Source organism: Podarcis cretensis (genome assembly GCF_951804945.1).
Source record: "Podarcis cretensis genome assembly, chromosome: 1".
Classification (NCBI taxonomy): domain Eukaryota; kingdom Metazoa; phylum Chordata; class Lepidosauria; order Squamata; family Lacertidae; genus Podarcis; species Podarcis cretensis.
The window spans coordinates 75,928,517-75,956,180 of NC_137170.1; the positions used below are offsets into that span (position 1 = coordinate 75,928,517).

At 41.2% G+C, this 27,664-nt stretch overlaps 1 protein-coding gene across 3 annotated transcripts in view; it reads right to left on the reverse strand.

Moving 5' to 3' along the window:
• Positions 1 to 27,664, reverse strand: part of KCNQ1 (potassium voltage-gated channel subfamily Q member 1) — a 299,981-nt gene that overhangs the window by 148,619 nt on the left and 123,698 nt on the right. Inside the window, exon 13 of one of the 3 annotated variants that reach the window (XM_079987213.1) lies at positions 3,076 to 3,614. The exons of the other annotated variants lie outside the window; for them this stretch is intronic. Coding sequence (XP_079843339.1) covers positions 3,545 to 3,614 — 70 coding nt within the window. The 3' untranslated portion in view covers positions 3,076 to 3,544. Of the gene's footprint in view, positions 1 to 3,075; positions 3,615 to 27,664 lie in introns of those variants that run through there. 3 annotated transcript variants of the gene reach the window in all.

Consider the following 27,664-nt stretch of genomic DNA (forward strand, 5'->3'; position numbering starts at 1 on the left):
TTTTTGGAGACTTTGACTATAAGCTTCTGGAAATGATTACCTGTTTGTTCAATATATCTCTAGCAAAATAAAGCTGGTGGCCAAGGATCACAGATAAAACAGAAATCCTGTAACAAATACACTTTCTTTTTCTGCTTTCCCCCCTCACTCACTGCTTTTCTTATCTCGTTCTTCCTTGCACTATATAAAAGTTTTTGAAATCTGAACAATATATTAATACAATTTTTAAAAAATCAATGAAACAATCTAGATTTGACTGGGAGTTGTGAATTTCTATGTGCCTATTTCATATGATGCCTCAAATGGACGTCAAGGTGAGGATAAGCAATACAGTGGTACCTCTGGTTAAGAACTTAATTTGTTCTGGAGGTCCGTTCTTAACCTGAGGTACCACTTTAGCTAATGGGGCCTCCCGCTGCTGCCACATAATTTCTGTTCTCATCCTGAAGCAAAGTTCTTAATCCGAGGTACTATTTCTGGGTGAGCGGAGTCTGTAACCTGAAGCGTCTGTAACCTGAGGTATCACTGTATTCAAATACAATCTTGCAACTCCAGTACATTGAAGCTAACGGTCAAAAGATTCTCTCACATATGTAGAATGTTGACAGGAAGCCAAAATGCTTTGCTGGACTAAGCCATTAGGCAAACAGCACCTTATGCACAGAACACCTAATGATATAATTCTGAGAGCTGCTTCACACATTATGCTATTAGAAATATATTTGCACTGTTTATATACATGACAGGGAGCTGCAGCCAATACTATAAAATTCACAAGTTTTCAAACATGGGCTGCTTACATTACACAGTGGTACCTCAGGTTACATACGCTTCAGGTTACAGACTCCGCTAACACAGAAATAGGCTTAGGGTTAAGAACTTTGCTTCAGGATAAGAACAGAAATCGGGCTCCGGCGGCGGCAGGAGGCCTCATTAGCTAAAGTGGTGCTTCAGGTTAAGAACTGTTTCAGGTTAAGTACGGACCTCCAGAACGAATTAAGTACTTAACCTAAGGTACCACTGTATACATTTAAAATTGTAATATGTGAAAAAGCTCTAATTCACAAAACAGGTCAAACAGATTAAGTTACTCAATTTAAGATCTGTTAAATGTGAAAAATTGCATTGTGATAAGAAGCCAGAATTGGCTGAGGTCACCGAAATAGAGCTCGCTCAGAAACTAGGCCAGTGTTTATTGCTTGACATATTCAGCTTTATGAAAAAAATATAGCTCTGTTGACAGTATTTATTCTTGTAAACACATGGTACAAAAAGGCCAAGTCCTTAGAAAGCCCCAGGGACAGCTTAAATTATCTGAAATCTGGATTTTCAAGGGGTGGAATTAATTCTGATGTATTAACAGAGAACCCCTGTTTTGCTTCAGGTAGTAAAATAATACTCCCTCCCCCTTCACTCTCCTCAAGATTCACTGCCGGATATTCAGTCACAGAACATGTGCGGAATTCTATTCCCGGTAATGTGCAGGTCTTTCAAAGAGCTCCAAACTTATTTTGGTTGAAAAATAAAAATATAAAAAGAGCTCCCTTAAACCTTTTTAATTCTAGAGGCATATGTTGGGATCAAAATTGCCATGCACAGAATTCAACATGAATTGTGCAGGGGGAAGAGGGTTCTCCCAGACCCCACTCCCTATGACACTACGTATAGATCAAGCATCACCACAGAACCTTGCTTCAGGGTGGGAACCCATGAGAGCAACACTCAGGGAGGTACCAGGTCAGGGATGGGCAAACTGCAGCTGGGGGCTGCTTGTGACCCTTGGCTTAATTTCATGCAGCCTTTGGCCTAATTTCTTTGGCCTAATTTATATTTAAGAAAAATAAAACTGAGAGGGGCGGGGGGCTCAGGTGGGTAGCAAAGGTGATGTCTAAAGTTGCCATGGTGCCCACAGCAGTCACGCTGGAGACTCCCATTTTGTGGATAGGGAGAGCCCAGAGGAAGAAAAAGAGATACGTCAAGGGGGAAAGCCAGATGAATGAAGTGATGAGAAAAGAAAGGGGGAAAGCCCTCTGCCAGTTCAAATCTCTATACCTCCTTTGGCAGCCTGTTAAGTGGGGAGGAAAGGGCAAACAGTCGTACCTTGGATCCCAAATGCCTTGCGAGTTGAATGTTTTGGCTCACGAACGCGGCAAACCCGGAAGTGAGTGTTCTGGTTTGCGAATGTTATTTGGAACCCAAATGTCCGTGCTTCCTGCAGTCAATCAGAAGCCACACCTTGGTTTCTGAACATTTTGGAAGTCGAACGGACTTCCGGAATGGATTCTGTTCGACTTCCAAGGTATGACTGTATAATGTATTTAGGGCCACACCAGTAAGATGAACAACAACTGGTTTTATTTGTTTCTGTTATATAGTTTTCAGTCTGGCCTCGAGCCTGCTCAGTTCCAACTTTCCTCAAGCACCACCTTTTGGCCACTAGGTGCCAACAACATCAACCATTGCTCATCACTGGATTCGCCCGCACCTGTGACTGGCACGTGGACCATCAAGGCAAGGTAGTCTAGGGGCTGCTGCCAGAAGGAAAACCACTAGAAACACTTTGCATGTGCGCCCTGTCCTCTTTGCAACACAGTCACGGGTTCCAGTTATGAAAGTGACTAATGTATCTTTCAATGAAAATACAAGGATGAGAGTGGTGCACTGAACAAGGCTCTATCTTGGGCAGTTTGCCCAAGGACTCTCTGAAACATGGGTTTTGAACTGATCCTGCCCACAAAACCTTTTGCTCTGGTGCATGCAACTGTTGTGGGATAAGCTACTTTGAGACCATTTGTTGTGGTGGAAAAGAGAATAAAACTTTCCCAAGGAGTGCTTTGGTAGACTGAATGCATCCCACTGGACATAAACCATCCAGCATTGTAGTAATATATATATATATATTTTACTACAATATATATATATATATATTGTATATATATATATACACACACACCCCACCCTGCACCAAAATGGACAGTGCAGTGGGAGGGGAGAAATGGATGCAATGGCTTTGTTAAGACACAAGTTTTGATTCTCATGTTAACTTCAAAATGTTTTTAAAAGGTTGCAAAACTAACTATGTGATAATGTCCCAGTAATCTACAGATACAGCATACACAAAATAATCTGTTTGGTTTTATGCAGCCCTTATGTCAATGTGCAAGGTTCTTAAAAAAGAAACAGTAACCCCCCCCCCCAACTCCACGTTCAAAATAATCCAAACCCCGACTCAAACCTTTTGATCTTTGCACAATATTAGCTGCTGCTAAGAGTGATCCTGCTGAGGGGTTGAATTTTTTTTGAAGACTTACTTTAAAACACCACATGATGCAGACAAGAGGCTGTGCCTAAAATATGAAATGCTAACTTTCATTTATATGACATGCTGTAGCATTTACGTAAATAAACCAGTGTTAGCTTATGTTTTTGATATTAGATACAATGCCCCTTAGAGAAGCCCTTGCTCAGCTCTTTTCTTCTGGCCTTGAGTAAATAAATCTACATTTCAGCTCAAGAATATGCTGCCACGTAAGCAGTTGGAGAGTTAAGTCTTTGTTCCCAAATGTTTGCAAAGCTGGAAGTTCTGGTATTTCTTTCTTTTGGAAACTTGGTAACTGGAAAAGAGAAGGTGCAGATAAAAGTAAATTCTACCACCTTTCAAGAAGCACATGCAATTATTTAATTTCGGGCCCGTTCCAGATGGCAGGAGTGCCACCCGGATCCAAGGCTTCACTTGCAATACACATGAATGGTCTTTCAAAGTGACCTGCCAGCACAGCTGTCTGGCAGGGCTATGAAATGCTTTTATATAAACAAGGTTGAATCCACCAGCAATCTATCATGTGGAATGTGCCTGCTGGGGAGAAAAGAGAAAGAAAGTACAAGGCTAAGAAGTTGCAGAACAAGATCTTAGGAGAATGAAAACAAGCTTCAGATGAGAATATAAAGTTAAGCAATGACAGAGAGTAAAAAGGAAAGAGAAATAAAAAGGATGCCAGGAATGGGGGAGGGGGAGTCAGTACTTGGAGGCAAGTTCTGCCTAAATTAAGAGACCTTAACCTCCAGGCACTTAGGTTCACAGTGTCAGACTCTTTTCGAACATACTAAATGTGCTCGGGACCAGGACCTAATGCCAGATCTTCCCGATTCTGGGAAAGCTATCACTCTATATAAATGGTCACAGCTGGGGTTCTGGCATGGCACATCCTCCTTTCCCAGAGGGGATATACATATATAAGAAAGCAAACATGACATAGCCAAGCACGGAACAGACCTCTTGCCTTCCCCACTCCCAACAGAGCCCATGTATTCTCACGCACACATGTAATACAGTACACAGATAATTCTCTTTAGCTGGTAAATTGGCTAAATCAGTATGCAGCTATGTTCCAAATGACAGCAATTAAATTTGCAACGCACCAATTTGATTGCATGTGAATGGAAGCAAAACAGAGAAAAACATTAGGGACTGGCATTCTCCTTGCCAATGATACAATATGCATATTAAACTCCCTAAGGAGAGATGGTCATATTCCTTTCTCAGTTGCCTCCTTGTCTGTTCAAATATTGCATTATTATTATTATTATTATTATTATGTCGTGGCGAGGGTTTGGCAGAACATGCAGAGAAGTGCTAGGATAACAAAAACAGCATTATCTATCTTATTAGTAGGTCCGGTTCTATTTTTGGAAGCAATATTCACTAGGAAAGGAAAGGCAACACTAAGCATTAATTCCTGCAGGCTCATTAGCTGCATTAAGTTACATGCACATCTGATTAAGTGGCCTAAGCAAAACTAAACATATCAAAAGTTTGCAATTAATTCATAACAATGCTTCAGAACAGTTACCCAAAGCAATGGTCTCAACAACTCAATAAACCAATTCCAAAGGTAATTTGCACACATAGTTTATAAAGGCCCTGTAGCTCTTTTAAACATATGTTTCTTTGATTATAAACAGCTGATGTACTACAGTAGGTTCAATTTTTCCAGATAGGCTTCCAAAAAAAGGATTACATTCACAGCATAATAAGATGAACTAAGTCATGGTATAAGCTGGAAGCACAGTGTCAATTTTACCATACTCTGTCAATCTAATTTTGAGAGTGCTAAACTCCTATTGTTCATAAATTCTGATGTTCTTTCCCTGTCTCCCAATCTGACCACCTTGGTTAAAATAGCTTAAAATGCTTTTAAGTTTTTCACATGCAGAAAACATACTGAAATTTGAAATATATTCTTAAAGGGTGTACTCTCTGTTGCAGAAGGCACACAGTGATGGGGGGGGGGGAGAAGACTCTCCTTTCCTCCATGCGGGAACCACATCCTATGGAATCCCATGACCCACATACAAAGTGGCAGCAGGAATGAGTACGTTGAGCAAAAGAGCTTCAATGGTGAAGCCAGGCACCCAGCAAACTAAGTAGATGGTGTCCTCACCTGTCACATAGCAAAAGATGCTACACTTGCTGAATGGGAAGGGGTTGGAAAGACGGAAGAGAAGGCCAACCCAACATACTCTCTCATTTGCTCTCCCCTTTGCAAAACAGAGACCAGGATTATACTCTAAACCAATGCAGTAAGGAAAATACATGCAAGCCAGTGAAAAGTTCCTGCAGGGTCTTTGGCCCTCTCACTCAGGAAAACTAGAAGAAATTGTATGTGAGCACCTTGTCTTGCTGCCATGATGCATCAAACTGCAGAAGGACAGTGAGAAGCTCACACTTCTCCACTTATATGAATTGGGCCCTGTGCTAATACCCTTCTGACTCCTGTGTAGAGTGTAGCAGTTGCAGTTGTTTTAAATGTTAGTTATTTATTAAATTTGTTTGACAGCATCAGTGATTATGCCAGGCTACTGTTGGGATTTTCTGTGGATCATGAATGGATTTCGCACCCTTAGAAAAGATGTGGATTGAAAGAAATGCCTGTGCAAAATTACCATAGGGAAATAATGTCAGAAAAAGCAGTCTAGATGAACTTCTAGGCTAACAATGCGAAGAACACCAATAAGGCCCATGGCATGACTCTGATCTAACAATTTATTGTGATTCCTTTATGATAGCCAAGATAAAGGTAAAGGGACCCCTGACCATTAGTCCAGTCGTGGCCGACTCTGGGGTTGCGGCACTCATCTCGCTTTATTGGCCAAGGGAGCCGGCGTACAGCTTCCGGGTCATGTGGCCAGCATGACTAAGCCGCTTCTGGCAAACCAGAGGAGCACACGGAAACGCCGTTTACCTTCCTGCCAGAGCGGTACCTATTTATCTACTTGCACTTTGAGGTGCTTTTGAACTGCTAGGTTGGCAGGAGCAGGGACCGAGCAACGGGAGCTCACCCCATCGCGTAGTGCTTTAAATGTGTGGCATGAATGTGGCCTAACACTTGCAACAGGAATGCTTAAAATGTGAAGGTACTGGCCACCAGAAAAATACATCTCTCTTGGTCTCATTCTCATGCCCGCCTCACAAACACTCCAACACTCCAGCCAAGTGTGCTGGATAATTTCTCATCAAATCTAGACCTCCTTAGAATTGTTATTCTGCCCATCTAAATAGAAAGAAATACCACATTCTCTCCCCCCCTTTTTTTCGTTTCATAGACTGATATTTTTCTACACCAGCCTGCCTTCTCTCAACCACGAGCAATACAGCAAAGTAAATCAGTGAGTAAAAAGCCGCTGCGTGGCTAATCCAATTTAATTAACTATGTGTCTCATAACATTTCCTTTTTTAAAAAGATATGATTTGCTGTGTGTTCCTTGGAGAAAAACATGCCCTGGCCATGACCCGAGCTTTTCCTGTGGCAATGCCAGGAAGAGATAACCAAGTACAGTGGTACCTCAGGTTACAGCCGCTTCAGGTTACAAACTCCACTCACCCAGAAATAGTACCTCGGGTTAAGAACTTTTCTTCAGGATGAGAACAGGAGGCCTCATTCGCTAAAGTGGTATCTCAGGTTAAGACCAGTTTCAGGTTAAGAACGGACCTCCAGAACAAATTAGGTTCTTAACCCAAGGTACCACTGTAAAGAGAGGGGTGCTTGTTTGTGTTCTGAAACTGTACTCTCCTGCAATTTTTAAAATAAAGATACTAAGGTGAATTTTAATGGCAATTATAGGATTTAAGGTCTGATCCTATGCATATTTATTCAGATGTCATACAGAATTTAGTGGGGCCTTCTTCCAAGTAAATATGCATAGGATTGCAGCCCCAGAGACTAAAAGTAACATATCATTTGAAGTAACCTATCTTGCAAATGTTGAATATAATCCAGTGGTACTAATGGAGAGTGTGTGCAGAACTTTCCCTGTTCCACGAGGAAAGGAATACTCTGCATGTGGCATACGAAACCCTGTTACATGAATGGAGCATTTTTCTTCAAAGATGGAAATGGGAAGCAAGAGCTTTCATACAAAATGAAACATGCCTAAATCCCATTGCAAAACAAAACAAAACAAAACACAATTTTCAGTTCTTAACTATATGCTTATTTGCACGGAGTTAAGTCCCATTGAATTTAATCTTTGTACTGCAATTTTAAATGCATTTGATAGGCACTATGCCCCTTGACATGGGTGGCACTGTGGTCTAAATCACAGAGCCTAGGGCTTGCCAATCAGAAGGTTGGTGGTTCGAATCCCCATGACGGGGTGAGCTCCCATTGTTTGGTCCCTGCTTCTGCCAACCTAGCAGTTCAAAAGCATGTGAAAGTGCAAGTAGATAAATAGGTACCGCTCCGGCGGGAAGGTAAACGGTATTTCTGTGCGCTGCTCTGGTTTCACCAGAAGCGGCTTAGTCGTGCTGGCCGCATGACCCGGAAAAACTGTCTGCAGACAAACGCCGGCTCCCTTGGCCAGTAAAGCGAGATAAGCGCCGCAACCCCAGAGTTGTTCATGATGGGACTGAACTGTCAGGGGTCCTTTACCTTTTTATGCCCCTTGAACACAGTGGGGCTTATTTCTGAGCAATTATTATTATTATTATTATTATTATTATTATTATTATTATTATTAAAATTTGTATACTGCCCTTTACCCATAGATCTCAGGGTGGTTCACAACATAAAATAAAAGGAGGCTACTATAACAGTTCCAGGGCTGAGCTGCAGCATTAAAAACAGATTCTGAAATACATTTTAACAGAACGATAGCTTGGAAGCCGAGGGGGATCCCAGCCTGCAGCCCTGAAAATACTGCACTAACTTCCATTCAGTGTACTCCAGATGAGGAAAAAGACAAGTGAGAACAAGATTGCTGTCATTAAAAGTAAAGCACCAGAAAATAATTTTCGATTAAAAAACCCAACAACACTAAACCTATGCGTTTCAAGAAAGGGTTAACCAGCCAGCAGAAGCAGGAGGGCTTTTTTGTTTGTTTGCTCTGAGTCAGGGGTCAGCAACCTTTTTCAGTCGTGGGCCGGTCCACTGTCCCTCAGACCTTGTGGGGGGGCCAGACTATATTTTGAAGAAGAAAAAGAACGAATTCTTATGCCCACAAATAACCCAGAGATTCATTTTAAATAAAAGGAAACATTGTACTCATGTAAAAACACGATGATTCCCGGATGTTCACGGGCTGGATTGAGGAGGGTTGCCTAGCCCTGTTCTGAGTACTTGACTCCAGCTGGTAAGAAAAAGAAAAGGAAAGGTATGCAGTAGCAGACAATTTTTCTTTGCTGGGTGTTAAGCCCTGGTGGGGGGAGCAGGGTGCACAGCTTCTGCCAGCCTGAAAATCTGGGCACACCCTCACCCAAAATTAAAAGAGAAACAATAGGGCCTTGGTATTGCCAGGTGGGGCAGGAGCCCCCAAAGAGCCCACATATCTGGCACACTGATGGATCCCAGTGCTGCATTTCCACTTGGGAGATTTTCGCAGCCTATCAAGTATACTCCCCTGTCTCTCCTCCAGTTCTTTTGATGGGAGCAGCTCTGTACAGAGCCAGCTCTCTCAATTTTGGCAGGGAAATGGTTTTACTTTCCCTCCGTGGTTTCTGTAGCAGGCCAAACCTTTGCACTGCAAGGATCTGCAGGAGGAAAGGAAAGGTACGCTGCAGCTATAAAGTTAAAACTAAAAGAAGAAGTAGTCATTTAAATCTAGCCATCCTTCCAAAAGGTGATAGATGGGGATGGGGTCCAAAAGGTGATAGATGAGGGTCTTCAAAGAAGGAAAGCCAGATTACTAGTGTACAAGCCATCTGCAAGCAGAAGAAAAGACTGCAAAATTCGTATGAAATAATGCCATTCAGTGCTGTTGAACCTTAAGAGGCCTTGCTGAACCCAAATTTCTCTGAACAGTAAGTAACAAAATATTTTCAACTATCAGAAAGCTACTTTTCATGCTGAAACAGTTAATGTGGTTAATTCTTCTGTGTGAAGCAAAGGCAGCCAGGCTCAGTGCAAGTCCCATTTCTGTCTAGCTGTTAAGCATATGAGCATGTACTTTTTGGCTGTACATCAAGAACAGCTGCCTGAAATGTAACACAACACAAAATGTATCTAGTTACAATCTGGAAGAGGTAACGCAGGACGCACAATACAGATCTTTTCCTAGCAGCAAAATGAAAGAAGTGCCTGCCAATTTCAGACTTCACAACAGCTCTTATATATAGCAAAAAGTCACCAGCATCTTTCTTAGCAAGTTAAATTATCTGAGAACTTAAGCTTAATTTAAAAAGGTGTTCTTTTACAATAAAAATAAAAAATATGAGGCAAAGGCACCTATCACTATATTCCAGAAAACAAGCAGCGAGAACACAAGATCCCACAATAATAGTATGAGCCCCCCCCCCCTCTTTCCTTATGTAAATCTCTGCACTGGTGAAACAAAACTCTGCCTCTCCCTCAAGCTCTTTGGGCTTTGAGTCTCCTGTCACTTGCACAGCAGTTTGAGGAAGATGAGAAACAGCATAAGAGGACTCCTGCTTTATCCTGCCTTCTTCATACCACAGTGCAAATAAGTAAAACCCCTTCTTCCTCTTGAACTTGGGGAGGGGCATTGAAAGGAACAGGCAGAGAGGGCAAACAGTGACTGGCTAGGAAATCCAAACACAATTTGTGGACCCCCCGAGGGTATGGCCATACTGTGCCATGCTTGGTGCCAAGCTGGGAGAAAAATGTGGAATGTAGTGTAAGAGTGGAGGCAATGCCAGTCCTACTTGTGCCATTTTCTTCATGAACCACCCACTCCCCCGAGAATTAATAATCACATCAAGGATTTTCTGTATACTTGAACATGGCTTCACTATTTGCAGAACAGGACCTCGACACTCCATGCCTTCTTAGCCTTCCTGTGAAGCAAAGCAGTGTGTGGCAAATTCTTTTTATTATTCTTATTCTTGCCCCTTGGATAGTAATGCTATGAAAAATGTCTGGCAAATAGAAAAGGAAGGAACGAGCTCCATTGAAAGGAATGGCCTTGGATAGTCCATGCACCTTTATCCACCTTCACTGTGTGTGCGCTCTCTCTCTCTCTCTCTCTCTCTCTCTCTCTCACACACACACACACACACACAGAGAGAGAGAGAGAGAGAGAGAGAGAGAGAGAGAGAGAGAGACACCACCACCACCTAGTTGTATGACCTCATCTTCACTGCTGGAAGAACTCCCTGAGGACTGAACAATACATTGCAATGTAATCTCTGCACTCTTTTTCTAAAGTAATTAAAGCTATGAGACCTACAGATGGAGACTGCTGAAAAGATTTAACAGGCAGCTTGAAAGAGGGATCACTGCTTATGGCGCGTACACTGATCCAGCTCCTGACGTTGTTAAACAGGTTTGGCAAGGTTTGTTGTTTGTTTTAAAGCAAACTCCTTAACTTGTTGGACTATAGGTGAAAATGGCACAAAAAGGTGTGTGTGAGAATATGTGTCTGTGCACACCATGGGACGCGCAGCCTCTCAAACCACTTTGGGCTTCCATAAAACTATCGCTTGCCTCCAGGTTGGAATTTTCAGCAGAAAGCAGAGAGAATGGAAGTACCTTGGGCATTCAGCAGGGGCTATTTGCCTCTTCCCAGCACAGACAGCCCCCGTTTAAACTCATGCTAACAAATCCAACTTATGGAAAGTGGCCTCACATGCTCGATTTTCCACCACAAAGTGGAATACTCAGCCACACCTGCCAAATCTGTCCAGATGGATGCATAAAGTGCTTCCACAGGACAATGGCACTGTTATTGCGCGATCCTTTCAGCTATTGATAATAAAAACATGAACAAAATAGCCTGACTGATAGCCCTCAGGGTAAAAAGCTGCTTGCAGGACCCATGAACAAACTGTACACTGTACAAACAAAAGCCCATTAACTATAGTGACCACATGTCAGACAGGCATGTGCCTGAAACAAAAATATGTCATTAACAGTGTGGTATAAGGTTCCAAAACTAACATTTTAAAATCAGCCAGTATCAGTCAAATCCCTCAATCAAGTTGTTATCACTGAGTGTGTATATCAAGTTGGTCAGAGTGGACTCAATGACAAAGGATATGGGGATGCTATGGGGTACCAGCCAGCATTCTTTCTGCCTCCATTGCCTGGTGTGTAATGTGCCTTAGAATCACAGAATCGTGTAATTGCAGAGTTGGAAGGGACCACAATGGTCATCTGGTCCAACCCCCTGCAAAGCAGGAATCTTTTGCACAGCATGGGGCTTTAACCCACAACTATGAGATTGAGAGTTCCATGCTCTACTGACTGAGCTATCCTTATCTACATTTTCCCTTCACTAGTCTTAGCTCCTTGTCCTCAACCAATCTGAGCTTCAAAGAAAACACAATAGTGGTAGACCCATCCTGGGGGTGGAGATCACTATTTGCCTTCACCACTTACTTTTCAAAGTCTCATCTTGACTATTTTCTCTCTCCCAACCAAGCTTCTGGAATCAAGAGTTGATGAGAAAAGTGCTCTGGGGAACAGAGTAAAGGGCAGAAAGCTGCTGATGGAAAAGCAACTACCACTCGCCACCTGTTCACTTCTACCCTACAATGTGCTGGGCCCGGGGGTAACGCAGGTCCGGGTCCCAAATCCAAGAGTTCTGCGAGGAGTCAGTCCAACAGGGCCAAAGCAGGACACGAGGCAGGAAACCAGGCTAGGTCAGGCACAGGAAGGTTCTGGCAAACAGCAACATTGCTCCCGCAACCTGGGGTGGGGTCCAGCAGCCTTTTATCTCTGTCGGGGTAATAGCCAGTCCTGACCCCTGGCGACTCACCTCCCTTGTCTCACCCAAAGGTGAGCACTCCTCCTGTGAGTACTCAGGTCTCTCTTCCTCTCAGACCTCAGTCTCTGCAGCTCGGGAGATGTCAGTGGGTTACTAGACCCAGAGGCTGCCTCAACCTCTCCTGACCCAATTGGTAGTGGAGCAGCTGTAAGCGATTGCCCAGCTGAAGGCAACGAGGTAATCCCCGCATCTGGAGCCAGGGCAGGCTCAGGCCCCTGACTCGGCCCAGCTGGTGCTTGTGCAGCCTGGGGCTCTTCAGAATCAGGCCCCAGACTAGGTTCAGATGCCGCCTGGGGCAAAGGATCCGGTGTGGACTCCGAGTCTGATCCCGAGTCCCAGGCCATCACATACGAAAAGGGGACACTATCCTACTTCATACATGATTGGGGTAGTTCTGGGCTTAAATAAACAGTTTTGCTACCACCACTCGTAGTTGCTGTGTGACTTACTGCGTGGACTTGACAGACGTAGGTCAAGTGACATTAATTACTGTGGCTTTATGCCAGTTTATTTGAAAGCATGTGTGAGTTCATCATTTGTTGTGTTAACACTGAGCTGAACATACAACATTCCCCAGCTGGATTAATCTCTGGAAAGTAATGCAGACTCCTCCAAGCAAACAAGAAGAGTAAAGTTGTTCAGATGACACTAGTATCTGGCAGCTTGTAAAAAAGAATATGACAAAAGGATCCCATTTGTGGTAGGGCTGAGATCATTACAATTAAGTGATCCATCATTAAAGAGACATTAAACTGCATATTTTAATCCAACTCTAACTAGAACTATCCCTTGTGAAAGGGTGTTGAATGCTGACGGAACTTAGAAGTTCCCATGGTGCCACATAAGCTTGGATGTGTTGTGCGCATAGAGGCTCAGAGGTTCCTGTGCATGGTTCAGTGTGCATGGTGCCTCTTGGAATGAGCCTGATTTGTACTACGCAGACCACAAAGGTGCAGAGGAGGCATCTATGTCTTGGCTTGTGCTAATGCCAAAACCTGCATATGCCAAGACCTACAGACTGCCAAATTCTGAGTGTTTCTAGAATCTTGCAGCACCCCTGATTTTGAATCAAGACAGCTAATTAACTATATGTTATATTAAAGGTAAAGGGACCCCTGACCATTAGGTCCAGTCGTGGCCGACTCTGGGGTTGTGGCGCTCATCTTGCTTTATTGGCCGAGGGAGCCGGCGTACAGCTTCTGGGTCATGTGGCCAGCATGACTAAGCCACTTCTGGCAAACCAGAGCAGTGCACGGAAACGCCGTTTACCTTCCCGCCGGAGTGGTATCTATTTATGTACTTGCACTTTGACGTGTTTTCAAACTGCTAGGTTGGCAGAAGGGACCGAACAACAGGCGCTCAACCCGTTGCGGGGATTCGAACCGCGACCTTCCGATCGGCAAGTCCTAGGCTCTGTGGTTTAACCCACAGCGCCACCCGTGTCCCATATATGTTATATTAGTTATCCATAATAGCATACTTGAATTTTAAAAGTTAAATTGGCATTGTGCTGCTTTGATATTGTACTGCTTATGTATTGCATGTGTAATTTAACTGTTTGAAATACTTTGGGAGTATTACCTGGTGCCCTCCAGATTTTGGAGATTTGAACTCCCATCTTCCCTGACAACTGGCCATTAGGGCGGTTCATTAAAAAAACTTTTTTTTGAAAATGCCTGCTCCAAAGGTCTTGACGTACAACACTGGGGAGTATATAGCTATATCTGAAATTTCATGCATATCAGTTAATATCTTGACCCTGCACCACAGAATTGAAATTTCAGCCTTTATCATATAGGAAAATGGCCAAGTAAACAGCTATTTTTGTGGAGGAGGGTCAAGATATTAACTGATATGCATGAAATTTCAGATATAGCTATATAATTACATGTATAGTAAGATAAGACCTTTGGAGCAGGCATTTTCAAAACAAAGTTTTTTATGAACCGCCCTACTGGCCATGCTGGCTGGGGCTGATGGGAGGTGTAGTCCATCAACATCTGGAGGGTACCATGTTGGCTACCCCTCAGGTTCAGGGTAGCTCATCAGTTTACAGGGGTTCCAAAAGCTTTAGCAGTAAAAGGACTTTACAAAACTGCTTTAAAAATCTCCCTTACATGTTTAAAATTATTATTATTTTAGCCCCCTTTATACTATGGTCAGTTACAGAGCAGAAACTTTTTCACTTTACAGTATTCTCCAACCCAGATGTTTTCCTCTTCATTAAAAAAAAAATTCCCTGAAATCATAATCATATAACTGTAGCCATGTGTTATGATGGTATGTAGGCAGACTTGGAAATCCATGGAAGAATAAGGAAAAGCACCAAAGCAATACTTAAAAACAACGGAGGCAACACTTAATACTAAATGTCTCTAGTAATGGGTGCTGCAAGCACACTTTTTAAAAGGGGGACACTATGGGTAGAACTCAACATGTTTTTATACTGTGTTTTTATGTTGTGAACTGCCCCGAGATCTGTGGCTGAAGGGCAGTATACAAATTTGATGAATGAATAAACCAGCACTGCTCTGTCTGTACGAGCATTTCAACTTCCATGTGGAATGATCCACTCCCTCCTCCACCCACGCACTGCTCTCCTGACCCCCTCAAAGCCAAGTTTAGGAACCCTCCTTTTTCAGGTAAAGATGGTAGAATGCTGGAGTTGGACTCCTGCAGACAAATTTGCATGCCCATGTTGAGGCACCAGATTTCCATCACCTTTTTAGTTCCCAAATAAAATTCCCTCCAAATAGGAAGATCTAGCCAGCATGCCATAGTTTGGTTCAACGTGAACAGAGACTATGTAAGCTATAGTGTATTACTTCTGTTCTGCATTAGTCACCTTGAATCACAAAATGTTCAAGCAATTCTGAAAGTAGAAACACACTAATCAAAGTTCAGACAGAAACTGACTGCCCAGTGCTGAAGTGGATTGGCATAAGCAGACAAGGCTAACAGGAGAGAAAACTTTGCAGAGAAGGAAAAGTTAAGAAGGCAGTTCCTCAGGCAACTCTTTAGCAGTTCTCACAAAACCATAAACAATCCTCCCAGCCCCATGTCTAACTGACAGATGTCTGCAGTACATCATTTCAGAGGGCAGGCATCTTCCTTTGAAAAGCTAAAGAAAGGGCTATGAAATTTGGAGAATGCAACCATATATAATAGTACTCATGCTCCTTGATTTTGTACTTTAAAAGCAATATTTAATCTCCTTTAAAAGAAAGGAGAGCTTGAAAATCTGCAGGACTATTAAACCTTTTTGCTAACTGCAAGCAAGTGGTAACGAGTGCAGTGACTCACTAACAACATGTTTCAACATGTATTTAGCCCTTGCAGACTTGCACTTTCCCCCTGAACAAATATTTCCTCTTCACTCTAATTTCAATCTCTTTCTGATTTTTCCCTCCAGAAACATTATTGTCATTAAGCATGAGTGCTTACTAGTTTTCAGAAAACCGAAACAGCTAAGCTGAATACATCAATTCTACTAAAAGCTTTTGACAAATTCCTCAGAATTTTTTTTTTTAATGTAGGGGAGGACAGAGGTTCAGCCAGAGATACATTTCAGGATGTAGAGTGTAACCTTTTTATAAAGTTAATTCTGGAAGACAAAGCTTTTCATTTTTTAATGAGACATTATTTACAATGCAGCGGAGAGCCAAGGGCAATAAAAGGGACCCAGTGCAACCTTCAAGGTTATCCACAGCTGCTGAGAAGCTTCTAATTATGATGAGCTGTTTCAGCCAGTGCTTGGATTCAAGACAAAAAGAAAATTGTACCATGTTCTCTCATTCACCCTTGAGGTTATACTATTACCAAAAGATTTCCTCTTTCCAACACCACAGTCACCCTGCTCCTTTTGTGTGTGTCAGGGAGATAGAACAATTTGCGGAAAACCAATACTAAATGCACATTCAGTCCTCTAACAGCCATAAAACGTAAAGCAGAGATTTTTTTTTCTCAGAGTCCAGAGTAAGATCCATTCCTGTTGAGGCAAATGGTGAAACTCCCATCAGAAGAAAAGAGCAGGCTAGCTTTGACTTTTGAAACCTCCAAAACTCATAGGAGAAAGGCGACTGTGGTGCTGGAGATTGGAGAACTGGGCCTAAATGTAAGGTTCTATGTACACTTAGGCAGTAATAACAAGTTGCATAAATAGGACACCTGGCTTGCCAGTAGTACATGTGGAAAGGATCTAGGGGTCTTAGTAGACCACCAGCTTAACACAAGGTAAGCAAAAAAACCAACACACAACCCCAGATGCTATTCTAGGCTGTATCAACAGAAGTCTATTGTCCAGATCAAGGGAAGTAATAGTAGCACTCTATTCTGCCTTGGTCAGTCCACACCTGGAGTACTGTGTCCAGTTCTGGACACCACAAGGATATTGACAAGCGAGAACATGTGAAGGGGGGGGGCTCTACAAAAAAAAGAGTATTATTGCTTCATTTTTACTTCTCTCCAAATTCACAACATTTCCCCCAAAGTTACATTAGAATGTATTCGCTGAGGGTGACAAAGATACAGTCCTCTCCTCTTGCAAATCCTCCAGTAGGGGCTCTGTGTACAGAAAATGAAGGTCAATGGGCTGAATCCAGACTAGGTTAGTTTTGTTTTTTTTTAAATAATTTTTTATTAACATTTTAAAGGTTACAGGAAAAAAAAGAATAATAAAGAATAAAAAAAAACAATCAAAAATGAAAAAAGAAGAAACAATACACATACAAAAAAGACATCATCAAAAAACCGAAAAAAGATAAAAAAGAAAAAGAAATTTAAAAAAAGTCAAACCTTGAACTCACTTACTTACATTCACTTATTTCCTTGACTTCCTCACGCCTCCCATTTTTGTATTCTAATTCAATTAGATATTCCAGCAAATCCTTCCAACTTTGTTTTAATCCCAATAATTTATCTTAGCATACTATAATTCCCCTCTTTATATTCTAATTCATATAAATATTTCAACAAATCCTTCATCTTATTTTTATCCTTATATCTTAACTTATTATACTATAATTTTCCATTCTTTCTTTCACCAAATAACCATCCACTTTTACTTTATCCAATCTTAACTCTCATCCAAACCTATATATCTGTACTTATTCTTAAGACGTTTCCCCTAAGGTCAAAAAAGATTCCATTCCACAATTTTCCCATCTCTCATAAAAAAAAACAAGAAACAAATTATATTATATACACTTTAAATTCCCAACTTTCTTCCACCAGATCCCCTCCCCGGTTTCGGCCCCCAGCAAAAATCCATCAATCTCGGAAAACCATCAACCCAGAGATCTTAAATCCGAGGCTCTTAAGTCTCTTTCATGTCCCCTCTGCCGGTCTTTTTGATAGTCTTTGGTGTTGAAAACCAGATCTCGGGGAAGCTCCAACCCAACAGTAATCATATTCCTTCCTGCCAAACTTCCATGGTTAAAAATAGGGCCTATAGGATATTCCAAATCTTGTTTCACGCTCCTTTCAAATCCAATGGCCCCTGAAACTCAAACCTCCACCTGGCTCAGATTTGTAATCCAAAGGTCATCTGATCTCCACATAAGGTGATCTCTCCATCTTTCATTTTCCAGACCAGGCCAGGCTTCCATCTCCAAAAATTTGCTTCTCCTTGTTGCCATCATGTAAGGCCTCAAATTGTAGTCCACCATTTGCATCTGTAGGGTTACGGCTCCCCCTTTCTTTACTTTCACAACATGATTCTCCTTCTCAAATTTTCCAATTTGTTCAGTTGAAAGAGGTTCCTGTGCCGAGTTCTTATCGAGTTCTTTACTAATACCCACTTTTGTTCCCAAAATTACAACATTAGTAGTCATAACATTTATCTGGTCTTGCAGCTTTCCCAAGAGATAAAATGTCCTGTTCAGTTCACACTCAATTTCCTTCCCGACCGCCATCCTTAAACAGTCCAAGGTCAAAAACTGATTTCTCAAGGCTTTTATCTTTAAAGGCAATTTCCCAGCTGCTCCTTACGACTATATCCCAAAGCTCCCTCTAGAGGGATTCAAGTTCCTTTTCACTCCTTCCAGCACAGACCCAAAGGTCCCATACGTTAAATTGTAACAGTCCTTCCTTCGTTTTAAACGTAAGCTTGTAACAAAGACAGACAGTAGAAACAAAGTCCTTCTTTTGTATCTTGACAGCTGACTTGACAGCTGTCAAATTTATCACTGTCAGCGGGCTCTCACAGACCACTCCCGGGTTTAGGGAAGTGGCACTTCAAATCCCAAATTTTAACCTTCTTCTGCAGCCTCCCCTGCTTCCAAAAAAATATTGATGGTAATTTCAATCAGTAGAATTTAAATCCTTTGCATAAAACTCTCCACGACCTTAGTTAACAGGTTCTTTGCTTCAGTTAATTTACAGAAAGGGGAGGCGGACTTCTTGTTTGGACCTTCCCCAATCGGTGCCAATTTAAAAATACTTTAAAAATCCAATTTCCGTTCTACTCACGGGTTGTTGTTTGAAATCCAATTGTCCACAAGAAAAAGTCAGCGCTCTCCGGCAACGGCTACGCGGCTTCACTCCGTAAAAATAGTGGTCGATTCAAAACACCGCACCGCTCACCCCACGTCACTTTGGAACCCCCAAAAAGGGGTTTCCCTGTGGGTAGGGGGGGCGCTCCTGGTGTCAGCCGAATCCCACGTTCCCAGGCTTCATCCGCCTGGGATTTCTGAAGGGTCTCCCTCTTCGCCGCGGCGGCACGACCCGAATTCCACGGAGCGGGTTCCTCTCAGTCAGAGGAACGCTGCCATTGCCGATGGCGCTAACCCGGAAGTCCCAGACTAGGTTAGTTGCCCACAGAAATCAACAGGATTCAAGTGGTGGCTAATTACCATCTGAGATTAGACAGGCACTCTCCTAGCTAAACTTCAGGCATTTAAATACCGTACTTTTCTGTGTATAAGACTAGGTTTTTTTATTTAAAAATTATGTTCAAAATTGTAGGTCATCTTATACACGTATACAATCTCCCCCCATTTTCTCAATTTGGAGTCCCCCAAAATAGGGGTGTCTTATACATGGGGGCATGTTATACATGGAAAAATATGGTACTTTCTGATTCCAGCAGGCATTTTAAGGTTTGATTGTGACTTTCTATTTGTATGATTTATCCCTATGTACATCATTTAGAAACAGTAATGATTAAGTGGTATATAAATGCCTTAAATCACATGAAATAATTAGAAAGAAGAAAAGCTTGCCCAACTGATTTCAGTGAGAACTAATTTCAGGTTTTTAAGTCTGGATTCAACCCAGTGGTTCTACTTGCTCCAATTCAATAGTGACCTGCATGTAGTAGGACAGAGCAAACCATTCTAAATTACAAACCACAGTGCTTAATAACAACCAAGAAAGGTAGTTCTTCTTCTTCTTTGGCGATCACTCGTAGACGAGTAAGATTGTCTTTCATAAACACGGTTTTACAGCTCTCTCTCTGCCAAATGAATTGTACTTTTGTACTTTATCTAAGAAACCCAGTGATCAGGCTCACCATTGGCCCTAAGCAGGGTGAGCACTTATATTATTTATGTTCCAGAAGACGGTTTTAAACGTCTTAACATAAATACAACATAGCTTGTGTATTTTAATGTTTGGCTTTTGTTCTTCATTGTTCAAATAGCTACCCACACAGCAATTCCGTTTCTAAACACCAGGGTCATCTTATTGCTTGATATGATACAGGGAAGAACAAGTGTATATTGGAAGAAATACTATTAGATATGAATAAATCTTGCACAGACATACACCAGCTGATTTCCGACTGTTGCTACCCAGTAATATCTAGAGTACAAGAAGTGCAGGGCGGTGGTAGCTGAAGCCAAAGTTGGTACAGCCAGTGTTGTTTAACCTCATGTAGGGAAAGCATAATCCCCAAGCAGTTCAGAGAAGCACGTGGATTCACCCAATGCACTTTCTGGATCATGGCAAGGCCTATTCATGAACAAAGCTCTTAAAAAGTGAGTTGAAACCACACAGGGATTGCTGTAAAAGAGGACGAGATAAAGTATTGTGTGGACAGGGAGTGTGTTGAAAATGAGCTGGGGTGGAGAAAAATGGATGGGAAGGAATAGTTTAGGGAGCCCAGGAGGTTTGGCGGAGGGTGTGTGTGGAAGTTTAGAAAGAGGGCAAAAGTTCATAAACCTTTACAAGTGGTATTGTAGACCATTCCTATTATTACAGGCTAAACATAAAGGTGAGGTGTTTGGCAAAACTCACAGATGCTGTCTAGACATAACTGGATGAAATTAAGGAACAGGGGGGTGGGGGAAAACCAGGTTAAATAATAGACACAGTATCTCAAGTGAGATAAACATCGACAATAGCGCTGGTGACCCAAGAGGAATTTTACCTTACCCTTCCTACTAAAAGTTACAGTAATAAACATTTAAGTGTAAATACCGTGCTTGGTGCTATGCAGAACATAGTGTGTACAGTCAAAATCAAATAAGAACAAGCATGTTCTGGGACACGTTAAGAACTTCAAAGTCCTAATGATTTCATTGGCTGAATTTTGCCCAATATTTCTTGGTTGCAACATGAACTTTTACAAAACTTAACAGTGACCCACTCAACACACTTGTAATGCATAATTCCTTTCAATATACATTAAAAAAACTTCAGGCATAGATTTTTGTCAGAAGCTACAAGACCAGACTCCATTATGGAACAAATAGCAGACATCAAATATTAATTGTCAACAAGAAGACGTCAACGTAAGCTTGGACAGTTATCAACAGCAATTTCCAGGAGTTCAGCATTCGATGAATTTTATATTTTTTTATCATCACATCACATTAAAATAAATGAATCAATGTGTATTTGCTTTACATTCTAAAGCCTTGCAATAGAATGTCAATTCTCACCCTTAGGAATATATGCAAATAATCTTTCCCAATGACTTAAATGTGATTTTTCATGCATGAGAGATTTTATTAAAATGAATACACAGTATGAGAAAACCCACCATTTGTTAGTATAGCTGTAACCCATTTTTAATGGTTTACTTAGAAGAGCATAGGGTGTGATACATGGCCAGGACAAAGAGCTACATAAAATCAATTTATGCCCCACGACCTATGGAATTATATTTATTACAATGTCAGTTTCCCAGGAGAGTGGGGGGGGGGATGAAGACAACCAAATTGGGGGTGGAGCAGTACCATTTGAAATCTGCAGTTTTTGCCTTATTTGATGACTCTGAGGACAAAATCTTAAAAGAGTGCTGATGCAATGGATAAAGGAAAACATGGGTAGTAAAATGTGAAAATAATGAAGGATTACACTTATACACACACCCTTTCTTTGGTTAAGAATGGAAAACCAAAATTATTTTGGTTCCACCAAAGTGGCTCCACCAACAGCAATAAAATATTCTAGCAGGCATTAGAAATAGGAGAGTTAACACACCACAAAAAAAGTCTAAGCTCCTATTTCGACTAAGTAAATTAAAAGGTGCCACTTCAGAGAATTACACACATAAGACATCTATGTTGGGTGGGGTTTTTTGGTTGTTTTTTTAAAAAAAGCAAAACAAAAGCGCCTCTTCAATTAAAAGTATGAGAGAAGAAATCTGGATTTTGTTTCCAAACAAAAAAAACCCCAGTTTGGTAGGTCTGAAGCTGCTGTTTGCAATTTTTACAAAACCACAGCACAGTTTCACATCACTATTTGACCCTATTTCTAACTCTCCAAGGACTGTAATAAGCCAACTAGCCATGAATCTAGTAGCAAAACTGCCCAGAGAAAGCTTTTGTCACCTCACAGCTTTTATCAAGAGATTTTCTTCCCACTTTCACTATCATCTGTTTCATCATGTTAACCAAAAAGGGGGTGGGAAGAAAAAAATAAAGAGGAAAGTCAAAATACCTGTTATTCAGATAGGCCTAGAATGGGTTAAATTACACCAAACAATAAAAGCTCATACACAGCATTTCTTTGAAAAATCACTTTGAAAAGGAAAGTAAATAGACACTGGGTATTTAACTGAAACATCCTTAAAAGTTCACAAATTAAGTATCTTACACTGTACAATTGTACTGATGCCTTTATAAGACTGGGATTGATGTAGATATCTGTCATAAAGTTAACATCTGTCTGTTATTTTTTATTTAATATGTTGTCAATTGTAAATTATTTTGTGCCACAACTTCTGTACACAAGTGTGTGTCTAAAGTTATTTTCCACAGTGCCTTTCTATGTTTGCTTATTTATTTGGATCCAAACTAACTTTGGATTAAGTTTTCACATTGATTTCAATGGTACTTAAGTTGTGACTCCCACAAGCTATAAACTCTACTTAGTAGGGTTAGGTACATAAGAATTTACATAAAAGATGCTAAGTTGCCTGCACATCCATATATTGAGCAATAGAAAAAAATATTTATTGGCTTCTATACATATTTCCATATATCTAAAGGATGCAGATATCTAAAGGATGTAATTGAAATACGACTTTCTTCTTAAAATGCATATTTTTGAATTGCTGTTTTATATAAACAGTTCCTCTGATAAGTCTGGGAAGAGATGGGAGCAGGGATTATAAACAGAGCTTGACGTGAAGGTGTCTGTAAACTGGAAAAGTTAAGTGAGCAAAACTGAAGTGGGAGGTGATAATTCCCAGTCTTATAATACAAAGCAGTGGGGAGATCAAAGGGAAAGGATAGTTGGCCTGCAGCAGCACTGACTCATAGGTTAATTGAGGTCCAAACTCTTTTTCTTGCTCAGGAAAAAAACCACACCACCTTCCCTGAAAATGCATGAACCTTGGTTTCCACTAAGTAAAGTTCTCTTTCTGGCACTGTTAGATTTAATAAAAAGCTTTTGATCAGTAATGCAAGGATGAAGAAATATTACATACTGAGCCTAGGTATATTTGTAATTAAATGGACTGTTAACAAGAAGAATAGCACACATGAATCCGGGATTTCAAAAAGTTACCAATGTTAGGAGAAGATACAATTCACACATTGAAAACATTGCAGGAAAAAGCATGCAACTTGAATGTAGATTCTAATGTATCAATCCTACATGTGTATCTTTCACTGTGTGAATTCCCACTTCTGAAAAGCTAGGACCAATCAGCACTTCCCTGTATTTGTACAGGAGGGAAATGCAAACTTAAACTAAATACCAGCTAGACATTAATTTTTACCCAGATGCACACTCTGAATAGAAACTTTGCCACATAGCATGTGGTCTTGTGTTCATTTAGGACAGCAACCTTCAATGAATCTCTGAAGCCCACTCTGTCTTCAAAGGACAGTGCAGTTATGTTGGCCTCCTGTATGCTGCAATCCTAACCATGCAGGATTCCAATTCCCACAGAGGTTTACATACATCAGCTTTCCAGCTACAGATGTCCATACACAATGTGTGGAGGGGGGGCTGGGGAGCTCAATGAAACAGGGAGGGCCCCAGCAGCATGGCCACGTTGCTCCTTCAATACATGGACCCCACTTTACCTGCATAATGTGTGAAGAGGGGTTCGTTGAAGATTCAAAGAAAATGTACTTGAAAGTCAGTAGCTCTCATTTCAATAGCCATCATTTTTAAGTGAATTCACTTTGAGGTGGAAATCCATTAGCACTCTTGTTAAGGGATAAAGCCCATTGAGTTTCATAAAAAATACTTCTGTAAAGCTTTTACTTTTGTAAGGAAACTTTCTTCCATTTCCCCCAGCTCCCCTCTCACACTTGCTCCCCCTGCCAGATGTTTCTGTACTATGACTTCCATCAATCCCCACCAAGTGCAGCCAGAAATTAATGCAAATTATAGTTCAGCAACATCTGGAGGACCTCAAGTTAGCCACTCCTGCCCGAGACCTTTCCTGAGCTTCTCCAACCCTCAGAAGAGGGCTTTGGGAGAAGAAGGAGGGGGGAGAGGGAAGCAGATTAATTCGGGAGCATCTTTGTACTTTTGAAACACTGGGTGTAACCCACTAGGTTAACAACAACAAGAAGAAGAAGTAGGTTATTGCAAGTTACCCATTTGGATGTTATAAATATTGAGCCACAGAAAAAAACACAAGTGTATGTTATAAAATAAAGCTGCACATATTACTGGGAACACCTGTGTGTTTCTACTGATGACAGCTGCTATAACTGGATTCTTAATGCCTGCTGCTAGGCATTTTACAAACCAGTGCATCTTCTTTCAACTGCTGGGTGAAAGAGGATCTGCTTATTAGGACTGAACATGTGTCTGCATGCACTCAGACAGCAGGCACATATGGAACATCAACAGAATAAAGGGCAAAAAAACCTTAATAGTATTTTGGGGTGGGAATGGGGGTGTAAATACACTGTAGGATTACATTCACAGGCTCACAGGCCTGAATACTAACAACAGGTCCTTGAAGCAAAATCAAGCACTATCAAGAACTTTTTATATGAATTGAAAATATTTGTCCAGGTAATTATTCAATGTAGAACATGTCTCTTTTCTATGGCGCACATGCTCCCTGGTGTAGCTATGTAGCACTGGCACCATTCAGAAACACACAGGTCATTAGTTAGAGCTGACAGGGAAAGGAAATAAGAGCATGGAAGAAAAGGTTTCAACTGCTCCTTGTAATACCTACTAATTCCAAAATGGAAAGCCAGAGATTAGAAGCAGAATAGAATCCAGTCTGCTTATTCTGTGCAAAGGAGAGTCAAACTGCCAAAAGCACAGCAGCAATTATGAAGAATAAATCAGCTTAAAAACAGAGTTTAGCAAATGTACTGGAAAAAGAACAGAGCCCAGTGTAACAAATTAGCACAGGATATCAGCACAATCCACTAGGAGCTTCTTCAGCACAAACCTCACTAAAATGGCTGGGAGCTGTCCAAGTCTTTGGCAGTGGTTTTCTGTAGCCCCCATTAATTCAACTGAGCTTCTACATGATGGTTTTGTGGTGGATTATGCCCTGCTTGAATTTATTCACTGTATCTATTATATCACATTAGGTTGTAGCAAATGTAAGTTCTACTCAGACTAGACTCATCAAAGTTTATGAATATGGCTAACTTTGGTTAATGAATGCCAATGGGTCTACTCTGAGCACACCTTAGTTGAATACAACCTGTTACTTTATAGATTATATACATATACCTTCTATGAAGACAAATGCATGTATAAGCCTGGAAACATTCTCTCCCCCCCCCCATTTTCAGTTTCATTGCCTTTACTTCATATTCTTTCTTATGAAGAATCTATGTACAAAAATTATACACATTGGAGATGAAATTGGTCTCTGTCCAGCTCTGATCCCTCCTGGGGATGCTGAACTAGAAAATACAACTAAGGCTGCAATTCTATAACACTTACCTTAGAGTAAGCTCTACGGAAGTCAGCAGGGCTTACTTCTATGGAAGCATGTAGAGGATTGCATTGCAAATCCTTAGGTAGAAATTAGTCCTTAGGGAGAAAGTGCACTCTAGATTATTATTAAAGCAGAGATGGAGCAGCAAAATCCCAGCTGCAATCCCATCTGTTTTCTACATATGAATTTGGATCCCAGTTTGGCAAGCTTAAACTGTATACTGTCTAAATCAAATATATGCTAATGTTGTTTACTAAATCTGGACAAATAGATTATTTGGGAAATTATTTCCAAAGACATTGGTGCATTTGCTTATTTTAATATTGTCTATCTTCTCTTAATGAATTAGAAAAGTAATTTCAGGCTGCAATATTTTAAAAAAACAACCATGAGGGTTTGGCAAGACTACCAATAATACATGCCAGTACGTACTAAGGCTTATTTATTCCCTTGTCATTTATTATTCTGGAGACTAAGAGTAGCCAAGAGTTTTTTAAATTGCACTTCTATAACATGACAAGAGTAAGAAATTGCACTATAGATGTCCTAGGCCAACAATGGTCCCAAGGTGCCATATGAGGAATGAAAGCAGTGGAATTTAATTGTGTGCATCTTTCTGCTGCCTCTATACAACCAACTGTTAGTTTTCAGGAAACTTTCAGGAGATCAACTTCAGTTATTTTTTAAGAATCAATAGGGTGGTGGGTTGAGAGATATTATATTCATATCTAAGCACTCTAACAAGGTATCTCCATGCATGGAAGTGGGGCTTTCCTGCTGTGTTTACTGTTCAGGGCATGGACGACTATTCATGAGACCAAGCTACCACATGAAGGCTACTCTGCATGGCAACCCACTCATGTGCAGCAATTTGACGCACAAAACATCTGTTTTTCACTATGTCTCTTCTTGCAGTTTGCTCTGGTGTGGCAAAAAATCAGATGTTCCACATGTTGCACAGATACACAAAAATAGCCTGACATGTTCCATTTAAAGAATTTAAAGTAAATTATCACTCAGCCACTTGGTTTTGTGAACTGGTTTTAAGACTCTTAAATATACATATTGAAAGTTATGTGACTCTGTGTGTGGGCAGGCTAACATCTTCTTAGTGGGTTTAAGCAGGCTGTTTAATTCTTTTTTTAGTTTCCCCTTTCAACTTTGTGTCAATATTAATCTGTTTTAAACTATGCTGTTTAAATCCATCTCAAGATTTTGAATGGGCGATATTGAAACTTCAATACAGTTTGATTTGGGAAAAAAACAGAACTCCGTGATGTTAATTCTATAGTAAGGTAAAGGGACCCCTGAACATTAGGCCCAGTCGTGACTGACTCTGGGGTTGTGGCGCTCATCTTGCTTTATTGGCCGAGGAAGCCGGCGTACAGCTTCCGGGTCATGCGGCCAGCATGACTAAGCCGCTTCTGGCGAACCAGAGCAGCGCATGGAAATGCCATTTACCTTCCCGCCGGAGCGGTACCTATTTATCTACTTGCACTTTGATGTGCTTTCAAACTGCTAGGTTGGCAGGAGCTGGGACTGAACAACGGGAGCTCACCCCGTTGCGGGGATTCGAACCGCTGACCTTCTGATCGGCAAGTCCTAGGCTCTGTGGTTTAACCCACAGCGCCACCTGTGTCTATAGTATCCAATCCTTTAACACAGGGGTAGTCAGTGTGGTGTTCACCAGATGCTGTTGGATGATAAATTGCGTCATCCCTTCCACTGGCCTTGATGCCTGGGGCTGATGGGAGCTGGAGTCCAACAACATCTGGGGGCGCCATGTTGGCTACACCTAAAAGAGCATATCAATACTTCCTTAGCAAGGCAGAGAAATTATTCAACACGCACACTGTAGTACAAAGGGCTCTAAGACTTTCAAAGAGTTATACTCATTAAGCATATCTAGTGAATTATCTTTCTAATTTGCCTGCTGGTGGAAGGAATTACTTTCTAATTCTTCTAGAATAAAAAGTAACTTTCTTCCATCTTTGCTGGGAAAGCCCTCTAGCTGCTTTATTCTGGAATGAAATTCATCGAGAGAAGAAGAAGAGTTTGGATTTGATATCCGGCTTTATCACTACCCGAAGGAATCTCAAAGCGGCCAACATTCTCCTTTCCCTT